Source organism: Vulpes vulpes, chromosome 5 (assembly GCF_048418805.1).
Source record: "Vulpes vulpes isolate BD-2025 chromosome 5, VulVul3, whole genome shotgun sequence".
In the NCBI taxonomy this organism is placed as follows: Eukaryota; Metazoa; Chordata; class Mammalia; order Carnivora; family Canidae; genus Vulpes; species Vulpes vulpes.
The window spans coordinates 35,100,176-35,118,746 of NC_132784.1; the positions used below are offsets into that span (position 1 = coordinate 35,100,176).

The following is an 18,571-nucleotide window of genomic DNA, read 5'->3' on the forward strand; positions in this document are numbered from 1 at the left end:
CTCTTGGGCGGCTTTCATATTTTAAATTCACTAACCATTGGTCTTCCTCTCTTCCCACCTCTGCAGCATCTGATCAGGTTTCCTCCTTCTTCATCCTTGAAATTCTCTCTTAACTACTAGAAGGCTTTCCTAACTTGATCTTTCTTCCACCTCTGTCTTTGTCATCTTCACTGGTTCTTCTCGCTCACTTTCATTAAATGAGGATGAGTCCATAGTTCTCCTCTCTTTGAGTCGTGTGAGCTCTGTGACTCCTAAACCCATGAAAACCCATCTCTAGTCCAGCCTCTCTCTGAGACCTGCATCTCCGATGTCCGGAATCCTCCATCTAGACATTGTGTTGCTCCTTCAAATTCATGTGCAAAACAACTTCCCTTAGCCAACTGCCCATCTTCCCTTTAGCCAGCCTCTGTTAATGGCAACAACATTCACCCTCTGGCCAAAACTTTGCTCTTGATACTATCTTTGACTCTTCCTCCTTCTCCATCAAGCCCTACACAGTCTGTCAGTTCCCAGACCCAGATGGTACTCCCACTTAAATGCCTCAAAGATACATCTCCTCTTTTCCATCCTCACAGCCTTTCTGCAGATCCTCCTCTCTCTCCAGGGTACTTCTAAACCTGCCTCCAATTTCTCTCCTCTGCATTTCATCTCCACCTTACCTCCTAGTTAATCTTATAAAAACATGCACTTCATCATGTCATTCTTTTGCTTGAAATTGCTCTGTAGTTCCCTGTTGTCATAGGGTAAAGTCCCAACTCTTCATGACCTAGCCCAGCCCTACCTTTTACATTACTAGTACATAGAAGATACTGAAAAATTAATGCCTTTTCAGAGTCAAAGTTGACATCTAAAACTAAACTTTTTTTTTCACATATTCAAAAATTTAATAAGCACTTTGTAGTGTAGCCATACAATGAAATACTTCTTTTTTTTTTAACTAAACTTTTCATCTTCCCAGAAATTGTCATCTCTTCCCCTTTGCCTCATGTCCCTACCTTGGACAATCAAATAGTGTCTTCTTAGTCATCCATATTGTCGTGGCACTTGAACAGCTTTTCCCTTACTTCCCAGGCGGTCCTCATCGAGCTCTGTTTGCTCATTATAATGTCTCATAATTGTCCCTTTAACCTCTCGTGGCTTCTCCTTCAGATTTTCTTGTCCCCGTACCATAGGAGCCTCCTAGCTGCTTCTCCATACACTAGTATGTGCTACATATCACTGAATACAGAACAAAGTCCTCATTCCCTAATTTTGCATTTAAAATTCTCTTATATATGGCCCCAGCCTACCTTAATCAGCTTCTCTTTATCCTTTCATATAAACCCTGAAATATATAACCTGACTTTTGAAAATTCAGTGTCACCAAACTACACCTTTTTTTTTTCTTCCTACCTCTTTTTGTTCTTTCAGGGCCCAAATAAAGTCTTACCTCCTTTTTAGGCCTTCCCTTACCCCAGCTTACCAAGACGATTAGTATCTTACTTTGAATCCCCGTGAAGTCCTGCAGAAATGATTTTTTAACCTCTTATATAAACTTTCCTGTGTTGCTGTTTGACTGCTAATGAGAATACACATATAAATTATATACTTTATGAGATTCAGATAAAAGTTTCTTTTTAGGAAGTTATTTCATGCTTATATGTGCTGGGCAACCTCATAGGTACTTGGAAATAGTTTGTACTGATTAATATCCCATAGGTTGACCCCATAAAATTTTCTGAATGAGTAATAGATTTCTACATCTCGACTCCATTTTTCACAGGCTCCAGAAATTGCGAGGTGGCCTTAAATGGACTAACATGATACATTATTTTTAAATGAGATCATAAGGAGTATTAGACAGGAAAGCTATTTAATAGTGGCATTTTCAACACAGCCATTATGGATCTTGCTGTTTTTAGATATGGACAGAACACACTTATTCAGTTTGAAGACTTTGGAAATCATAATGCATTCAGGTTCTTGAGAAAATATCGAGAAAAGTATTGCACCTTCAATGATGATATTCAAGGTAAAGCAAAAAAAACCCCACAGGTTTTTGATCCCTACTCTGTTTAAATTATGTTTTTAATGTGCCCATTTTTTATTTTTAAAAATCTTTATTTTGGGGAGCGCCTGGGTGGCTCAGTTCGGTTGAGTGTCCGACTCTTGATTTATGCTCAGGTCGTGATCTCAGGGTTGTGAGATCAGGCCCCAAGTTGTCTCTGCGCTCAGCCAGGAGTTGACTTTGAGATTCTTTGCGTCTGTCCCTCCCCCATGTTGGCGTGCACTCTCTCGTTCTCTCTTCCTCAAATAAATCTTTTTTAAAAATCTTTATTTTTCTTACAGGAACAGCTGCAGTAGCTCTAGCAGGTCTTCTTGCAGCACAAAAAGTTATTGGTAAATCATTCTCAGAACACAAAATCTTATTCCTTGGAGCAGGAGAGGTAAGTGTTTGTAAGCTTTTTGTTGGAGAAATGGGACATAATGAGCTTTTAATTTTGTTGAGATCTTGTATGAATTGAAGATCTCTTTGTAAAGTAGATAATTAAAATGTTTAGAGAGAATATCACTAAGAATCAATTTTTGTGTGATTTGTTACAGAAGAATGAACCAAATATTCCTCATGATAGACAGTCCTCATATATAAAGTAATTCAAGCATTGTATCATACCCTGGTCTTTATTTTTTTAATTTATGTTTTGTTGGACAGGCTGCTCTTGGAATTGCAAATCTCATAGTTATGGCTATGGTAGAAAACGGCCTCTCAGAAGAAGAGGCACAAAAGAAAATTTGGATGGTTGACAAGTTCGGTTTATTATTTAAGGTAAGGTATTTAAATCTCGGAGAAGCAAAAGAATGTTGTTACAATGATATTTTTGGTTTGACTTTTTAGAAATATTATCAGTTCTTAAAATATTGTATCACACTGGACTATCCAGATTGTACCAGTTGGATACCTTCTGGTATGTTCTCAACAGAAATCCTCTAGTCTCCTTTTTGTCTTTCATAAAGACTCTTGCTTCATAGTCAAGTCATAATCTCCACGTTGGCACCTGGACGTATTCTCTCTTGCTTTGTTCTCTGACCCTAACGAGATCAAGCAACCATATAAATAAGATTGTACTTGACCTTTCTAAAACTAGGTTTTAATGGGACCTCAGAAGTTTCTAATTAAATTGTTAGCAGGACACCTGGCATTTGAGCAGAAATTCTTTAACCATTCAGAGATCATAAGCCCCTGTAGCAGTCTAAGAGAAATCCCTGGACCCTTTCCTGAAGCCAGTTCGTGGATAATAAAGAGCTTCCATCCCATTAATTTAGTATCCCTTGCACCTGCCTGCCTCCCTAGCGCTGATTGCTATTTTTAGTGGCTTAAGAAATGCCTTGTATTTTATGCATGTAACACGTTAGGTAAACTCTTTTCCTGGTTGAACCTATCCAGGACACAATGTTGTTGTATTTTTCCTGTACATAATGACATACAGCAGTGACTTGAAACATACATCTTTGGAGCAGATTTATTTCAATGTACTTTGTTTCAGCTTTGAAATCTTTTTTCTTAACTAATACTAGCAACTGTTGCTACAAGAAATAAAATGAAAAAGCATCTGAATAAAAAATCTTGAGCACTTAAATTATACATAATTTAAAATAGTAGTTTAAAATGTACCAGACCTCGTGATAAGACTCTACAGGTATTACCTCATAAAATCTTCTCAAAAATTCTGTGAAGTTTTACAAATAAGGAAACTGAAGTTTGAAAAGGGCAGGTGACTTTTCCAGGGTCTTCAGCATGTACGAAGTGGCTGTAAGAGTGACTTGCAGGCAGGCAGCCTGACTGTGAAGCTGGTCTCTTAACCATTCGGCTCTGCTGCCTCCCAAGTGAGCTGTAACCACGTATTTGCTTCTCTGTAGGATACAAGGATCATAAACCTTGTTCTTTTAGAAGGCTGTTTTTACTGGTCCACAGTTTGATGCGTCCTTTTGTGATGCTAGTTTTCATAAATGTTTTCTGATTTTTTTAAATATATTTGTTACGAGTTGGGTCTAGAATGAATATATGCAGCAGGTGAGCACAGATGAGAATCCCTGTATATCTGCAAGTTGAGGGTATAGTTTTCTTTTAGGATGTGTGAATAGCTTGACCTATGGGTTTTAGGTGTCCAGTAGTCTCTCCTGGTGACCCAAACACTACCCTCCTTTTTAAAACTGAGAATTTCCTGTTGAACCCACATATTGGAGAGCTGTGGTCCTCCTGGGGGCAAGCATAAGAAGCCACTCTTCTGAGAACCTGGATCTGTTTAGGTTACATGTCGGCCCTTTGATTAACTTCCCATCCAGCTGATGATGGTATGCTGCTTTTCCCAGACCCCGCTAGTTCTTACCTGGGGTCATTCCGGAGTTCTGATAGAAGAATTCACCTCTGCAGCAAGGTCTTCTCTTTTGCCAAAATAAGGAAGTGGATTTCTCAGCCTGGTTGGTTTTTGCATTCAATGTGTTTTTGCCTGCTTCACACTGTTGAGAAATTCCTCATTGTTCTAGTTTGTCAGTGGTATGTCTCCTGGCCTTGTAACACTACTAAGGATTTAATTTTTATAGTTTTTGGCCTGGGATTTTGGGAGGAAAGCACGTTTCTTCATTCAGCCATCTTGAACCACAATTCCGTTCCTCTTGTTTCAGAACTTTTGCTAGTACAAGACCATGATGTTAATCTGCAACTCTGAAATCCCAAAGTTGTTTTTCTTTTTAAATTGGTAATAAATCTGATTGGCTTGAACTTACCTGGTAGCAAAGCCAGAGAGGATATTTGTAGTCTTGATCTTTTGTACTTAGCGTACTAGTCCTAAGTTTTGTTAGTTTGGGGTGCCCATGTTGGAGGGACTTCTAATATTGGATATATTGCCATAATATATTACTAAAACAAGAAAAATTCTGAATTCCAAAATACATCTAGCCCAGATAAGGGATTGTAAGCCTTTGTGCCATTTTAGATTTAGAAGCACTTTCACAAAGTGAGTATTTGAGAGGGGCTAGAAAGTTCCTGGTTATGATGGAATTTCATTTATTATTTGTATCTGGATTTTGTGGATACTGCAAAGATAGAATTGGAAGATAGATGTTGAAGAGGAAAGTAAATGAGAATGAAAAGACATTCCTATTGTAGAGACAATGTGTGACTCATAATGATGTCTTTTTCGATTAATCCTCAGTAAGCATCTACTAAAAAAATACTGTATTTTTCCCAAAAATTCAGGGGCGGAAAGCTAAAATAGAGAATCATCAGGAACCATTTGCTCATTCAGCCCCAGGGATCATACCTGATACTTTTGAAGATGCAGTCAATATACTCAGGCCTTCAGCTATAATTGGTGAGTAGAGTTATCGAAAAATCATTGTATCACTTCACTATATGTTGCCGGTCATAACTACCGGACAGTACTAAAAATCAAATGACTGATTTTATCTTGCTTTCAGCATATAGTGTGGTTTTCTGTGATAGCCTTGTTTCCTGTGCTTTTAAGTATGGGAAGCTGTGCAGTTGATCATGCTTTGCTTTTAGAATTGGCGTGACTGCTGCGCTCAAAACCTGAAAAAGACCAAGGTCACCTGACAGGCTGAACCAAGACAGCCCTATGCAGTCAAGGCTTTGCGTTGGCAACAAAGCAGAAAGCTTTGGTATGTTTTGAGAGTCAGGCACTGCATAGCTATACCAAAATGGCATTGGATTCACGGCAGAAAATGTAAAAGTCCTTTTTTTTTTTTTTAAGATTAATTTATTTTAGAGACAAAGAGTGAGCAGGGGTAGGCGGGTGGGAAGAGTAGAGGGACAAGTAGACTCCATGCTGATCATGGAGCCTGACACAGGGATCGATCTCAGGACCCTGAGATCATGACCTGAGGTAAGACCAAGAGTCAGATACTTCACTGACCTAGCCACCCAGATGCCCCAGAAAATGTAAAGTCTTTAAAAGAGGAGCCCTTTCATTTCCTATATAGCTGTGAGATTTGGATCTATAATTTTTTAGTAATTATACCACTTTCTTGTAGAAGCCCTTTTGAATGTTAAATAGTAAAACAGTCACAAACAGTAAGTTTCTATGGTTATTAGCTTCTTCACTGATTAGAACTCATAATTTTTTAGAGCAAGAGGACATCTTAAAGATCATTCAATCAGTTCCTCTCAAAACTCAATATGGAAACCTAAGAATCTGTCCATTGACTCTGGAGGGTCAAGGAAGCAAAATTTTAAAATGTTTAATTCTTTTAGAACTTATGGTCTCCTAAAAATATGTCCACACCCCTCCACATGAAGAAACACTGGATATACTTTTTTAAAAAAATTATTTAAATTCAGTTAATTGACATATAACATATTATTGGTTTCAGAGGTAGAGGTCAGTGACTCATCAGTTTTATATAACACCCAGTGCTCCTTCCATCACATGCCCTCCTTACTGCTCATCACCCAGTTACCCCATTTCCCCACCCCCCTCCCCTCCAGCAGCCCTCTTTTTGTTTCTTATTGTTAAGATGTCTTATGGTTTATCTCCCTCTCTGATTTTGTCTTTTAGTTTTTTCCTCTCTTCCCCTGTGATCCTGCATTTGATTCCTTTTTTACATAAGAAAATTAGGCACAGAGATGTTAAACCACTTGCCCAAGTTTTGTGAATATATTTCATAAGGCCAGGAGTGACACAGTAAACCCTGAAACTCTCGTCTCTAGATCAGTATTTTTCTTTATTTCATACTGTCTTATAGAATGGAATTGAAAATTAATTGTTTTGACTGTTGAATACAAGTATATTGAATACAAGTGTAGATGAACTGGAGAAGTACTCTGCTGAGCCATTGCTTGGTCCCCAGATTCCCATCATGGCCTGAGTGTTCTTCATGCTGTGCTTCTGTAACACTGAATACTTGGCACCTGTTACACATTTTCTCTTTTTCTGTTGACTTTGTTTTTCAACTGTAAGCTGCATCGTACTCAATCTTATATCCCAGTGGCCTAATACAGTGTCTGAGATGTGATAGGGGCTTAAGAGAAGGTCATTAAATTGAATCAAGAAAGTAGGTTGCTTTAGTCAAGATGACTTTTTATCCCTTCTAAATTCCTATGATTTTGTAATGAATACCAGAGTTTAACAATTTAACATTTGAGATGAAAGTTTTTATCTTTTTAAAAAACTATTTTTGTGATAAAATACACATAAAATAAAATTTGCCTTTATAACCATTTTTAAGTGTAAAATTGGGTATTGTTAAATGCATTCACATTGTTGTGCAGCTGGTGTCTGGAACTTATTTTGCAGACCCGAAGCTCCATACCCATTAAGCAAATACTTTCCCCTAGCCCTTGGCTATCATCATTCTACTTTTTGTTTTCATGAATTTGACTATTCTAGGTATCTCATATAAGTGGAATCATAACAGTATTTGTCCTTTTGTGACTGGCTTATTTTACTTAGCATAAAGTCCTCACGGTTCATTCACGTTGTAGCAAGTTTTATCTTCTTCACCAGACAGTGATGGAGATAGTCATACTCTTTCTTTATTTCCTACAATTTACTATGTGAGATAAACAATAAATATTTAAGTGAAAACTTTTAGTGTTTTATTTTTGTTTTCAGATTCGAGATTGTGTTCCCATGGCATTTTCTCAGCGATATAAAATCTTTCTTTGTAATGGGAGTTTACCTGGGCTTTTGTTGTATTAAACCTATTGTAGAACTGCTGTGGATAAGAATTATGTCACCTGTAAAAAAAAAGTTGCTTTTCTCCCCCCTTATCTATCATAGGAGTTGCAGGAGCCGGCCGACTCTTCACTCCTGGTGTAATCAAAGCCATGGCTGATATCAATGAAAGACCTGTAATATTTGCATTAAGCAATCCTACAGCAATGGCTGAGTGCACCGCTGAGGAAGCGTATACACTTACAGAGGTACTAATAATTACGTGAACTCGTTCAGTCTCCTGTTTGCCCTTATTGGCCTTAGTGACACATTCTTGCATATTACTTTTCATGATCACTCTAGAGATTACAGTGTGCACCCATGGATCAATTTCTGATATAAAATTATTGCATGTATGAATTCTGGAAAGTAATTCCCTTATATCTCCATTTTAACACCTTCTCGTCTTGTGTGCTGTTATTGTGGATTTTAATTCTCTCTGTATCTTAAACCTCAAAGCTGTTATTGTCCTAAACACAAAATACTCACTTTGATACATTTTAATATCTTCTCTTGCCATTCTGTCCTTCCTGTATGTCTCTGCTTTTATCTTGGATCATTTTCCTTCTGCCAGAAGAATTTTCCTTGAGTGTGGGTCTGATGAATTTCCCTTAATAATCTATTTGCCTTCATTTTGAAGGATATCTTTTCACTGTGCATAGAAGTAAAACTTGGTAGAGATATTATTCTGTTGGTTTCTGACTTATGTTTTCCTTTTGATACATCATTTTGTCTTGGGTTTCACTACAATGGGCATAGTTTGTGGGGTTTTTTATATTTATTCCACCTGGGACTGTAGAACTCTTTATCATGATGCCCTCCTTTGTGATCTGTGTTAGAAATATCTCTGAGTTGGCTGCATTCTCTCTCTCCTCTCGTAGGACTCCAGTTATATGAGTGTCAGACTTTTTTACATATGTATCTCTTCTACTACTTTCTATATATACCATCCTGTTTGCATACTGTGTGGATTTTTTTTTTATTTATTTATTTACTTGAGAGAGAGAGAGAGAGAGAGAGGAGGAAGTGGAGGAGAGGGAGAGGGAGAAACAGACACCACGCTGAGCACAGAGCCCAATGTGGGGCTTGATCCCTAACTCTGAGATCATGACCTGAGCTGAAATCAAGAGTCAGATACTTACCTGTCTGAGCCACCCAGGTGCCCCTGCATACTGTGTTTTAATCTGGTGATTTTCCTTGGATTTATATTCCAGTTTGCATATATTCTTTTTAGCTATGCTAATCTATTATTAGTTTCTTAATTTTATTGTATTTTTCATTTGTAGAATTTCCATTTGATTATTTTTCTAATTATTTAGTGTCATAGACTTACACTGGCATATTTTAGAAATAATTCATTAAATAAAGTCTGCTTTCTTGCCCTCATGTTTCATAAAACAATTCTTTTCACTCTCTTCAGTGTTAGGGTTTGTCCTTATGAGGGCCATTATTTTCAGTCCTCATCTGACAGCTGTCAGGAACAAATTTTTACTTTCATCCAAATCATTTAGGATTTAGTTCTTTTGAACTTTTTGACACTACCATGGGGTTATATCCCAATTATGAATATCTGCTCCTATACCATTAGGACAGTTAGATTTTTTTTTTCCTACTGTTCTGTAGGGATTTATTTATTTATTTGTAATCTCCACATATAATCACTTTCTTCTGTATTGTTCTTGTAAAGTGATCTTTAAGTGGTCCCAGGAAGTGATATTTAAATGCTGTTTACATTGATACCCACCAGGAATACTTGTTGGGTCATGTACTTCAGAATAGGTAACGAATCTATGATAAGTGTTTTTGTCTCCACTCTATTAAAAACGTTTTTTATTATGGAAAATTCCAAACATATACGGAAGTAAAAATAGTGTAATCAACTCCCGTATACCAGAACCAGCTGTAGAAATTATCACCTCATCATCAATCTTGTTTCTTGTACATCTTACCCACCATGGGTTATTTTGAAGCCGGTCTCAAGACATCACTTCATTGTATTACAGTATATTTCTCAAACGTTAAGAGTTATTTTAAAAATACAATCACAGTATCATCATACCTCATAATTTTAACAGTAATTTAAAAATACGTATTTCATCTTTCTGCATAGTTTATGGTTCTCTGCTAAAACAGTCTGTCTTGTCATTTAATTTCTCACATGCATGAATCATAAATAAAGTTACTGTATGATAGCAACAAATACCTCACTCTCTGTGAGTCCTTCTAATATTTGTCTTTCTCTTGGCTATGCAGTTCTTATATTTTTGTAAGCCTAGTTTTATTTTTGTTTTTTGCTTCCTTACTGGGTGCTAGATGGTGTGGGTGAACAGTTGAGCAGTAATTTAAGGCTCTGCGTGAAGGGGCTTTCCCTTTCCCTCTGGTAGGCGTTGGTCTGGGGCAACTCACCGTAATGTAATCAGGATGCAATCCATGGGGTGCCCGCTCGAGTTCTGTGGTTTACCCCTTCTCCCAGCGTGTAACCCTTTTGGGCATGAATCAAAAGTTCTGAGGGTATTTATTAGCACCCATCATCCCTAGCAGTCCCTGCCTGAACTTTACTTTTCTCTCTGTCATTGTGCGACTCCTGAGAGCTTTGTTGTGCAGGCTCTCAGCATGTGAGATACGGGTTCACATATCTTGTTTTCCTCCTCTTCTGCATCTTGAATATCTCCCACACCCACGCTCTCACTATCTTCCTAGGACTACTGCTTCCTTAACAGATATTCTTCATGCATTTTATCCAGTTTTTCTCATTGTTATCAGAGGGAGAACTGGTGTGAAACAGCCTAGACCATGGCCAAAGCAGAACCTTCTCATAACTTTCCATACTTAGTATTCATGCTCCTTATGTCTTTAGCATTTTTTTTCTCATCACTGCCAAAAAATTTGATACATACATTCTCTCCAAATTCCTTTCATTTCATATTGCCACTCAGTTTAGTCAAAATAAATCCTCCTAAATTGGTTTCCAGTGGTTATGGTTATAGTAATCATTGAAACTTCTAATAGTTATTGAAATCTTTCTCTTTGAAATCAAGCATCTAGATATCAAATAAATAAATAAAAATCAGTCTCTATTTACTACACTGTCTTACCTTTTTACCAAAGTATGGTATCCTGTTTACTAGTGTTTCCTACTTAAAATTAGTGGTATTGCCCTCCAAATTAAATCTTAGTCTTATACAATGACTATTTGATAGATATACTCAGTGTATCAGTGAGCTTTGGCAGTTTAGAAATCTAAAACGTAAATGTTTTGGGCAGTCGTTGTATATTACTGGAAGGCTGCCCAAACATCTAAGAATTGTATTTTGTGAATAAATACTGTTGTAATTAGATGTACATTATTGGAATGAATAAAAATCCTCCAAGGAGACTAATTTGATATATTGTATTCCATCAATTCTAAGATGCAGATTTTTTCTCGATATTGTATTATCTCCTAAAAAGGATAAAAAGTCATGATCATAGATCAATTTTACATAAATTCCTTCTTAGTGTTACATAAAATGATGGCATAAATTATGTATTTGCAGTCACCTCTTAAATTTTTAGTGTCCTTCTGTTTTCAATAGAGAGACGTCTTGGTGTTACTCTAATACCCTCTGCTGCTTAGTGAAAAAATTACTTTTTTTTAATTCTTGAACTTCAGAATTAGAACACTTGGTTATCATTAAGATCTAGCCACATTTAAACAGTAGGCTGATTATGAAAGAAAAAAAAATAACCTGAAGAACTGCTGTAGAATCTTGCCATTCTAGAGAAGATGTCCAAGATCTTTCTAAATCTCCAAATCTACTGATACCATGAGAATGTAACATTTTTCCTATAAGAAGCTTATATTGTATAAACCACTTTATAAAGCTATTAAAATTAGTGGTATCACAAAAATCATCTGTTAATATGCGCATTATCATTGAAACATATGGCATTAGCCATGAGCTGACTTTAATCTTCGAAGAAACACAGTTTCATCACAAGTAGAGCTATACTTGGAACAGAGAGAGAATAAGCATAGCTATCTGGAGAAAATGATAAATCTGCCTGACATTATAGCTTCAGGATAGCCACCTGGGCTCACCACTAGCATAGTTGGACAGGTTCTACACTTTGTGTCATTTTGAAACTGCAAGTATGTCTTGTAAAAGTAATAATATACATCGTAGACCTCAGATGGTCCAAAGGGTCAAATTCTTGGTTAAATCCACTAATGCCAACGGTCCGGTCTACTTCAAAGAATAATCAACCTTGGTATAATGTACGTTTTTAGATCTAGAGAGAAGACAAAAGCATTGTCTTAGCACTTACTATTCTGTGTTTAGAATATTGCCAATGTTCAGTTGCCATGTCAGTTTGTCCATCCTACTGGGTGGAGATAATTCATTTTTCTATAAATCATTTCTTACTTAATCCAGATACTCAAATATGACTTACTTTTGGGGTGCCTGGGTGGCTCAGTTCGTCAAGCGACTAACTCTTGATTTTGGCTCAGGTTATGACCTCGGGGTCGTGGGACGGAGCCCTGAGATGGGCTCTGTGCTTAGAGCACAGTCCACACGGAACACTCTCTCCCTTTCCCTCTGCCCCTCCCCTGTGCACAGAGAGGCTTTCTCTCAAATAAATAAATAATCTTCAAAAAACAAATAAAAAATATGACTTACTCTAGTCATACTTTAGCATAATAGACCATGGTCTTCGGAATAATTAAAAAAAAAATCTGGATTCAAGTTTAACTGCTACAATTGTAATGTGTGAATTTTACAAAGTATTTGGAAATCTAAGCAGTAGTTTTCTGATTCCTTTTTTTTTAATATTTTATTTATTTATTCATGAGAGATACACAGAAAGCGAGGCAGAGACACAGGCAGAGGGAGAAGCAGGCTCCATGCAGGGAGCCCGATGTGGGACTCGATCCCGGGACTCCAGGATCACGCCCTGGGCTGAAGGCAGGCGCTAAACTGCTGAGCCACCCAGGGATCCCCTTTTTTTTATTTGTCTGTGAAATGAAGATGATAATCGCATAAGGCTTTTTATGCACACTAAACTGAGCTGACGCAGAGTACCTGGTACGGAGCCAAAAATAGCAGATGTACAGTCAGTGTTCAGTCTAATTGTTGATGTGCTCCCCTTCATTCACACATGATTTATATTATTTGGGATGTTATCTGTTGGCCCATTTATACTTTAAACTTTTCAAGGAAATAGAAACGTCAGGGTTTTTTAGTTTATTAATAGATAGTTTTCAACTTTATGTGAATGTATGCTGTGCATAAAAATTCATTATGATAAGAATTTTAATGGAAAGATTAAGTTATGTAGTAAGTTATGCCTATTGACAAGTAATATATTGGTGTGATTTAGTACAGGATTTAATTTTGTTTTGATTCACATTAAGTCCAAGTAGTTACAAATTAAGATTATTTCATTTCTTAACAGGGAAGATGTTTGTTTGCCAGTGGCAGTCCATTTGAGCCAGTGAAACTCAGTGATGGGCAGCTCTTTACACCAGGCCAAGGAAACAATGTGTATATTTTTCCAGGTAAATGCCAGTATTACTTATGTTAAAAATTAATGGCTAGTTATGTTAAAATACTTCACAAAATCATCAGGGAAATAGAAGTCACAACTACAATGAAATAATCCCTTACAGCTATCAGAACGGCTAAGATCAACAACACAAGAAACAGCAGGTGTTGGAGAGGATGTGGAGAAAGGGGAGCCCTCTCGCACTGCGGTGGGCAGGCGGGTGGGGATGCAAACTGGTGCAGCCACTGTGGACACAGTATGGAGGTTCCTCAAAAGGTTAAAAATAGGGCTACCTGTGATATAGCAATTGCGCTACTCGGTATTTACCCAAGGAATGCAAAATACTAATTCAAAGGGATACATGCTCCTGGTGTTCACAGCAGCATTGCCTACAGTAGCCAAGCTATGGAAACAGCCCAGTGTCCCCTGGGTACCTTCTTATTGTACTTTTCAGCTATAAACACTGTCGGTTGTTTGCTTTGAGTGTTTCTGACGGTTTACTACCATCATGACTGATACACTTATCCTCCCTTATCTTTTTTTTTTAAAGATTTTTTAAAATTTATTTATTAATGAGAGACAGAGAGAGAGAGAGAGAGAGGCAGAGACACAGAGGGAGAAGCAGGCTCCATGCAGGGAGCCCAACATGGGACTCAGTCCCGGGTCTCCAGGATCACGCCCTGGGCCAAAGGCAGCGCTAAACTACTGAGCCACCCAGGCTGCCCCCTACCTTACCCTGATTCCAGCTATAGACCATGTATGTGCACTCCCCACTGTTAAATATAGTAGTGAACACCTACCTCCTAATACCTTGCTTCCTCTACCTCTCAGTTTGTGTTACTATTTTTAGTTTTTCTAGTAGTTTATTTTTATATAACGTATCTAAAAAGCTTTCAGTAGCAACTAATGACAGTTTTTATTAGCTTCCTACTGTTGAAAGTCTCGTATTTAGGTTTATCTGCTCTTAATTCCATCCCTCAATTTTGGCTAATTAACATTTCTACATTGCACAGAGGGTTTTTAGACATGCACATTTTGTTGTTATTTTCTGTGCTTTGTCTACAGATTGATTCTCAAATTACATGATTATATATTATTTACGTCTAAACAAGAGTATAATTTTATAAATATAGTAGAATATGTAGTTCTAGATTACAAAATTTTTGAAACTCAAAGTAAAAATCTTTCAAGTATCAGGTATAGTGACTCTTTAATTTCCTGCTGACTTTCCTCACTTCTGGGTCCTACCCCACAGCAGACTTTTTTTTTTTTTTTTTTTTTTTTAAGATTTATCTATTTATGAGAGAAAGAGAGCAAGAGCAAGTGTGGGGAGCGGCCGAGGGAGCAAATCCCAAGCCGACTCCCTGCTGCATGGGGACCCTGCTGCTCCGTCTCACAACCCGAGGTCATGACTTGAACTGGAACCTCAGGGCTTCCCTGACTGAGCCCCGCAGGCGCCCCCCTCAGCAGACCGACTCTCGTGTCCCAACTGCCGTTGTCTCTCTCACGTGCTATTTCTGTCCTGGTGCTATTCCCCTCCGTCTTGGTCTCATTTTTCTGAAGTACATCTTTTGAATAAATGTTTTTATTAAGCATGGAAGAAAACTTTCTGAATTTTTACTTATCTTAAAAATGTCTTTGTCTTCTCCTCACGTGGTAGTTTGGTTAGTTAGAGATGTGTACCTGGAAAGCCCATTCCCTCAGATCTTTGAATATATTTCTCCATTTTATGTTGCTGTAAGAAATCTGATGTCATTGAGATTCTCATTTCTTTATATATACTAGCTTTTTCTCCCTAAAAATACTTAAAATTTTCTCTTTATCTTCAGAGTTCTGAAAGGTTACTAGGATGCATCCAGATTTGGGCTTATTTTCATTTATTATGCATATCCATGTAGGGCCAGTTCACTATATTTTCTTTTCCAAAGGATTTTTTAAATTCTTTTTTCTTTCTCATTTCTTTCCTTCCATTATTTCTTTTTTTTCTCTTATGGAACTTGTGTTAGACCATGATCAAATACCTCTATTGTAAATTTTATTTCATGTTTCCGTGTCTGCCTTTTTAATTCTGTAACATGAAGGAGCTCTATGGCATTCATTCATTCATTCATCTGTTCTGGTTTTCAGCACTCTTATTGCTCATTTCAAAAGTCTTTTCTTATGGGGCATCTGGCTGACTCAGTCCATAGAACATGTAACTCTTGATCTCAGGGTCATGAGTTCAAGCCCCATGTTGGGCGTGGAGCCTACTTAAAACTGAAAATTTAAAACAACAGCAAAAAAAGTATTTTTTTATTATAAAAATTTCAAACACAAAAGCAGAGAGAAGAATGAAATCCCATGTTCAAGTCACCCACATTTCAGCAGTTACCAACATGTAACTATATTTTCTTACCCATTCTTTCCTCACTGGGTTATTTTAAAGCAAATCAGAGACATCATATAATTCCATTCGTAACTACTGCAGTATGTATCTCTGAACAAGTAATTTTTAAAATTAAACATAACTATAATACTGGTGTCATATATATGAAATTAACATTTGCTTAATATCCCATATCATTAGTTCAGTAGGTTCAAATATTTTTTATTCCTAATACCTTTATCTTATCCTAAAATCACTTTTTTTTTATAGCCACTTTCTTTTTTTTTTTTTTTTTTTTTTTTAAGACTTCAGGATCCTTTTGAATTTCTTCTGAGAGCTAAGATTCTTTTAAATATTTCTTCCTTTGTGCTGTTCATTTTCTATAAATTTCTGGTGATCCTGGGACACCCGGGTGGCTCAGCAGTTTGGCGCCTGCCTTCGGGCTCAGGGCATGATCCCGGGGTCCTGGGATCAAGTCCCATGTCGGGCTCCCTGCATGGAGCCTGCTTCTCCCTCTGCCTGTGTCTCTGCTTCTCTGTGTGTCTCTCGTGAATAAATAAATAAAATCTTTAAAAAAAGTTTTTTCTGGTGATCCTTAGTTCATTCATTTTAATGAAAGACTTTTGAGTAAAATAGGGAATCGACCTGAATTTCCTTTGTCTTTCTCCTTGTGGGCTTCTCCCTGATGAGTTGACTGTAGGTGCTAAGATTTCATGTCTTTTATGGTAGATTTTTAGTGGATGTAGGCTAGCATCAAGCAAGCATGCTATTACTGTTGTCAAAGAAGAAAAAAATAAACATTATAATAAAAAAAAAAAGTAAAGAAGACTTTTAGCCTGTGAATATCCCAGTGCTTTTGTTACGAATTTTTCTCCCCGTAGCTATTTTATGTCTAGAAGTCTATGCTGCTCATCTCTTGAGACTACTGTCTATTATAGAAACTTCCCCATCACCAGTGATCTCTTTCTAGAACTTGACAATGTTCAAAATCAATCTGTTATACCCAGCAGTATTTCTGTGGCAGAAAAGCATAAGAGCAAGGAAACGGATACCTATCTGCTGAATTTAACAATGTCATTTTCTGTGTCTTACTTGACTAATAAGGAATTTGGCAATTGATGATTTTTATACAATACTACAAAGTCCTAACTTTACTGTTAACCATTATCGGCACCATTATCTATAAATATAGATACATAAATGACTTGATGTAGAGGTAAAAGTGGACTGGAAAGCAGGAGGCCAAAACTCTGTTTATAAAAAAATGTAAGACTCCTATGATGTTTGAATTACTTGGTCCAGCAATTTTAACTGGATAAAATAACAACAAAAATCAGACCTTGAAAGGGCCAAAGGCTAAGAAGATACTGACTAATGAAATACTCAAGAGTTCTGGCTCAAGGTTGGGGAGAGAACTAGAGCTCAGAAAACCAGCACGTGAAGTTTTGCACTGGAGGCGTTCTCTCGTCGGCAAGGAGTGGCTGCACAGCAAAGCGGTGCTTTTCATGGAGGGAGGGCAAACATTAGAGTCTGGCATCTGCCAGGAATGGGGTTCTAATGAACCACTGATGGGGCTGAAGTGCTAAAGGCGCTGTACCTTGGAATATGGGTATAGTTTGCACTATCACATGGTGACCTGGAAAGCCTCAGATCTTTGTCTTGGCCTACCAGCATCCACAGGGCCAGGCCAGAAGCAAATAGAAATGAAATCTTCTGTGGCACAAGGTAACACTATCCTTGTCTTCAAGTTACTTTCCCAAATTTTAAAATATACCCCCAGTTAAAAAATAAAAGATAAAGATGCACATAAAAGACAAGACAGTGCCAGAAACAACAAGAAAACTCTGGAATTCTAGATATCAAACAGGTATTATGAAATCAGTATGCCTATTGTGTTTATGGAGATAAAATCGAAGCTTGAAAAATTCAACCAAGTAACACTAAGTTCTAGAATTGAAAAACTAAAATAAATTCAAGAACTCAGTGAATGAGGCCCAGTGCAGATTAGACTGAAGAGAATGAAACTGTAAGATAGGTCAGAAGAAATGATCCAGAGATCAAAGCAAGAGAAAAATATAGGAAAGCAGATATATACCTTTAATTGATACACTGTGTGTAGTCCCAGAAGATAGCATGAGAATGAAGCAGAGGCAGTATTTGTACGCTTCGTGGCTGAGAATTTCTTAGAACCTGATGATGATGTCAGTACACAATATTCAGAAGCTCAGTAAAACCCACGAGGGATAAATAAAAGAAGGCCGCATCCAGGAACATCGTTGTGAGACTCTAGCAAATAACAACAAAGAGAAAACTATGAATGCAGCCAAGGCAAAAAGATTTCCTTGAAAGGATCAAGTACAATAACTTATAAGTAGAGTGAAACTGTTATGAGGGTGGTGGAGGCATTGTCTGGTGGAAGGGCAAATTAGAGAGATTGCCATGGAATTTTCATAAGGGTGCTTGTTATAAATTTAGGATAACCACTGGAAGACCAGAAAAACTTCCTAACTATGGTGAGAGAATGTTAGGGGAAGAAAGGAAATGATTAAAAAAAAATCCAAAAGTCAGGAATGGAGAGGAAAAGAAAGAACATGGAAGAGATAAGACAAACCTAAGACCATAGATTTTGCTCCAAACATTTAAGCAACTATATAAACTGTAGATGGAACAGATGCTCTACTTTCTGAAATACACATATTATCTAGAGGCTAGATTAAAATAAGGAATCTATTACCCGATTTTCTTCTTGTCCATGATTAACTGGATAACTGTATTGCTTCGCTCTGGCTAAAGATTGAATAGTGCAAAACTGAGAATTTCTAGACCAGAGGACACTGGACACAGTTGAGGAAGGAGATGCCAGAAAGGAGGGTGATTAAAAGCCAAATCACCACAGTGATGCTCAGGTGGGCAAGCCCTATAATCGTGCTCATGGCTACCAGTGATCCTTCTAGTTCCTAACCCTTAC

At 37.4% G+C, this 18,571-nt stretch overlaps 1 protein-coding gene across 4 annotated transcripts in view; it reads left to right on the forward strand.

Annotated features, from left to right (window-relative positions):
• ME2 (malic enzyme 2) overlaps positions 1 to 18,571 on the forward strand; it is a 48,771-nt gene that overhangs the window by 22,909 nt on the left and 7,291 nt on the right. For all 4 annotated transcript variants that reach the window (XM_072757856.1, XM_072757855.1, XM_025997603.2 and 1 more), the window contains 6 exons: positions 1,902 to 2,011; positions 2,329 to 2,426; positions 2,693 to 2,806; positions 5,237 to 5,351; positions 7,779 to 7,921; positions 13,149 to 13,251. In XM_072757856.1, the coding sequence (XP_072613957.1) occupies positions 1,902 to 2,011; positions 2,329 to 2,426; positions 2,693 to 2,806; positions 5,237 to 5,351; positions 7,779 to 7,921; positions 13,149 to 13,251 (683 nt within the window). The remainder of the gene's footprint in view (positions 1 to 1,901; positions 2,012 to 2,328; positions 2,427 to 2,692; positions 2,807 to 5,236; positions 5,352 to 7,778; positions 7,922 to 13,148; positions 13,252 to 18,571) is intronic.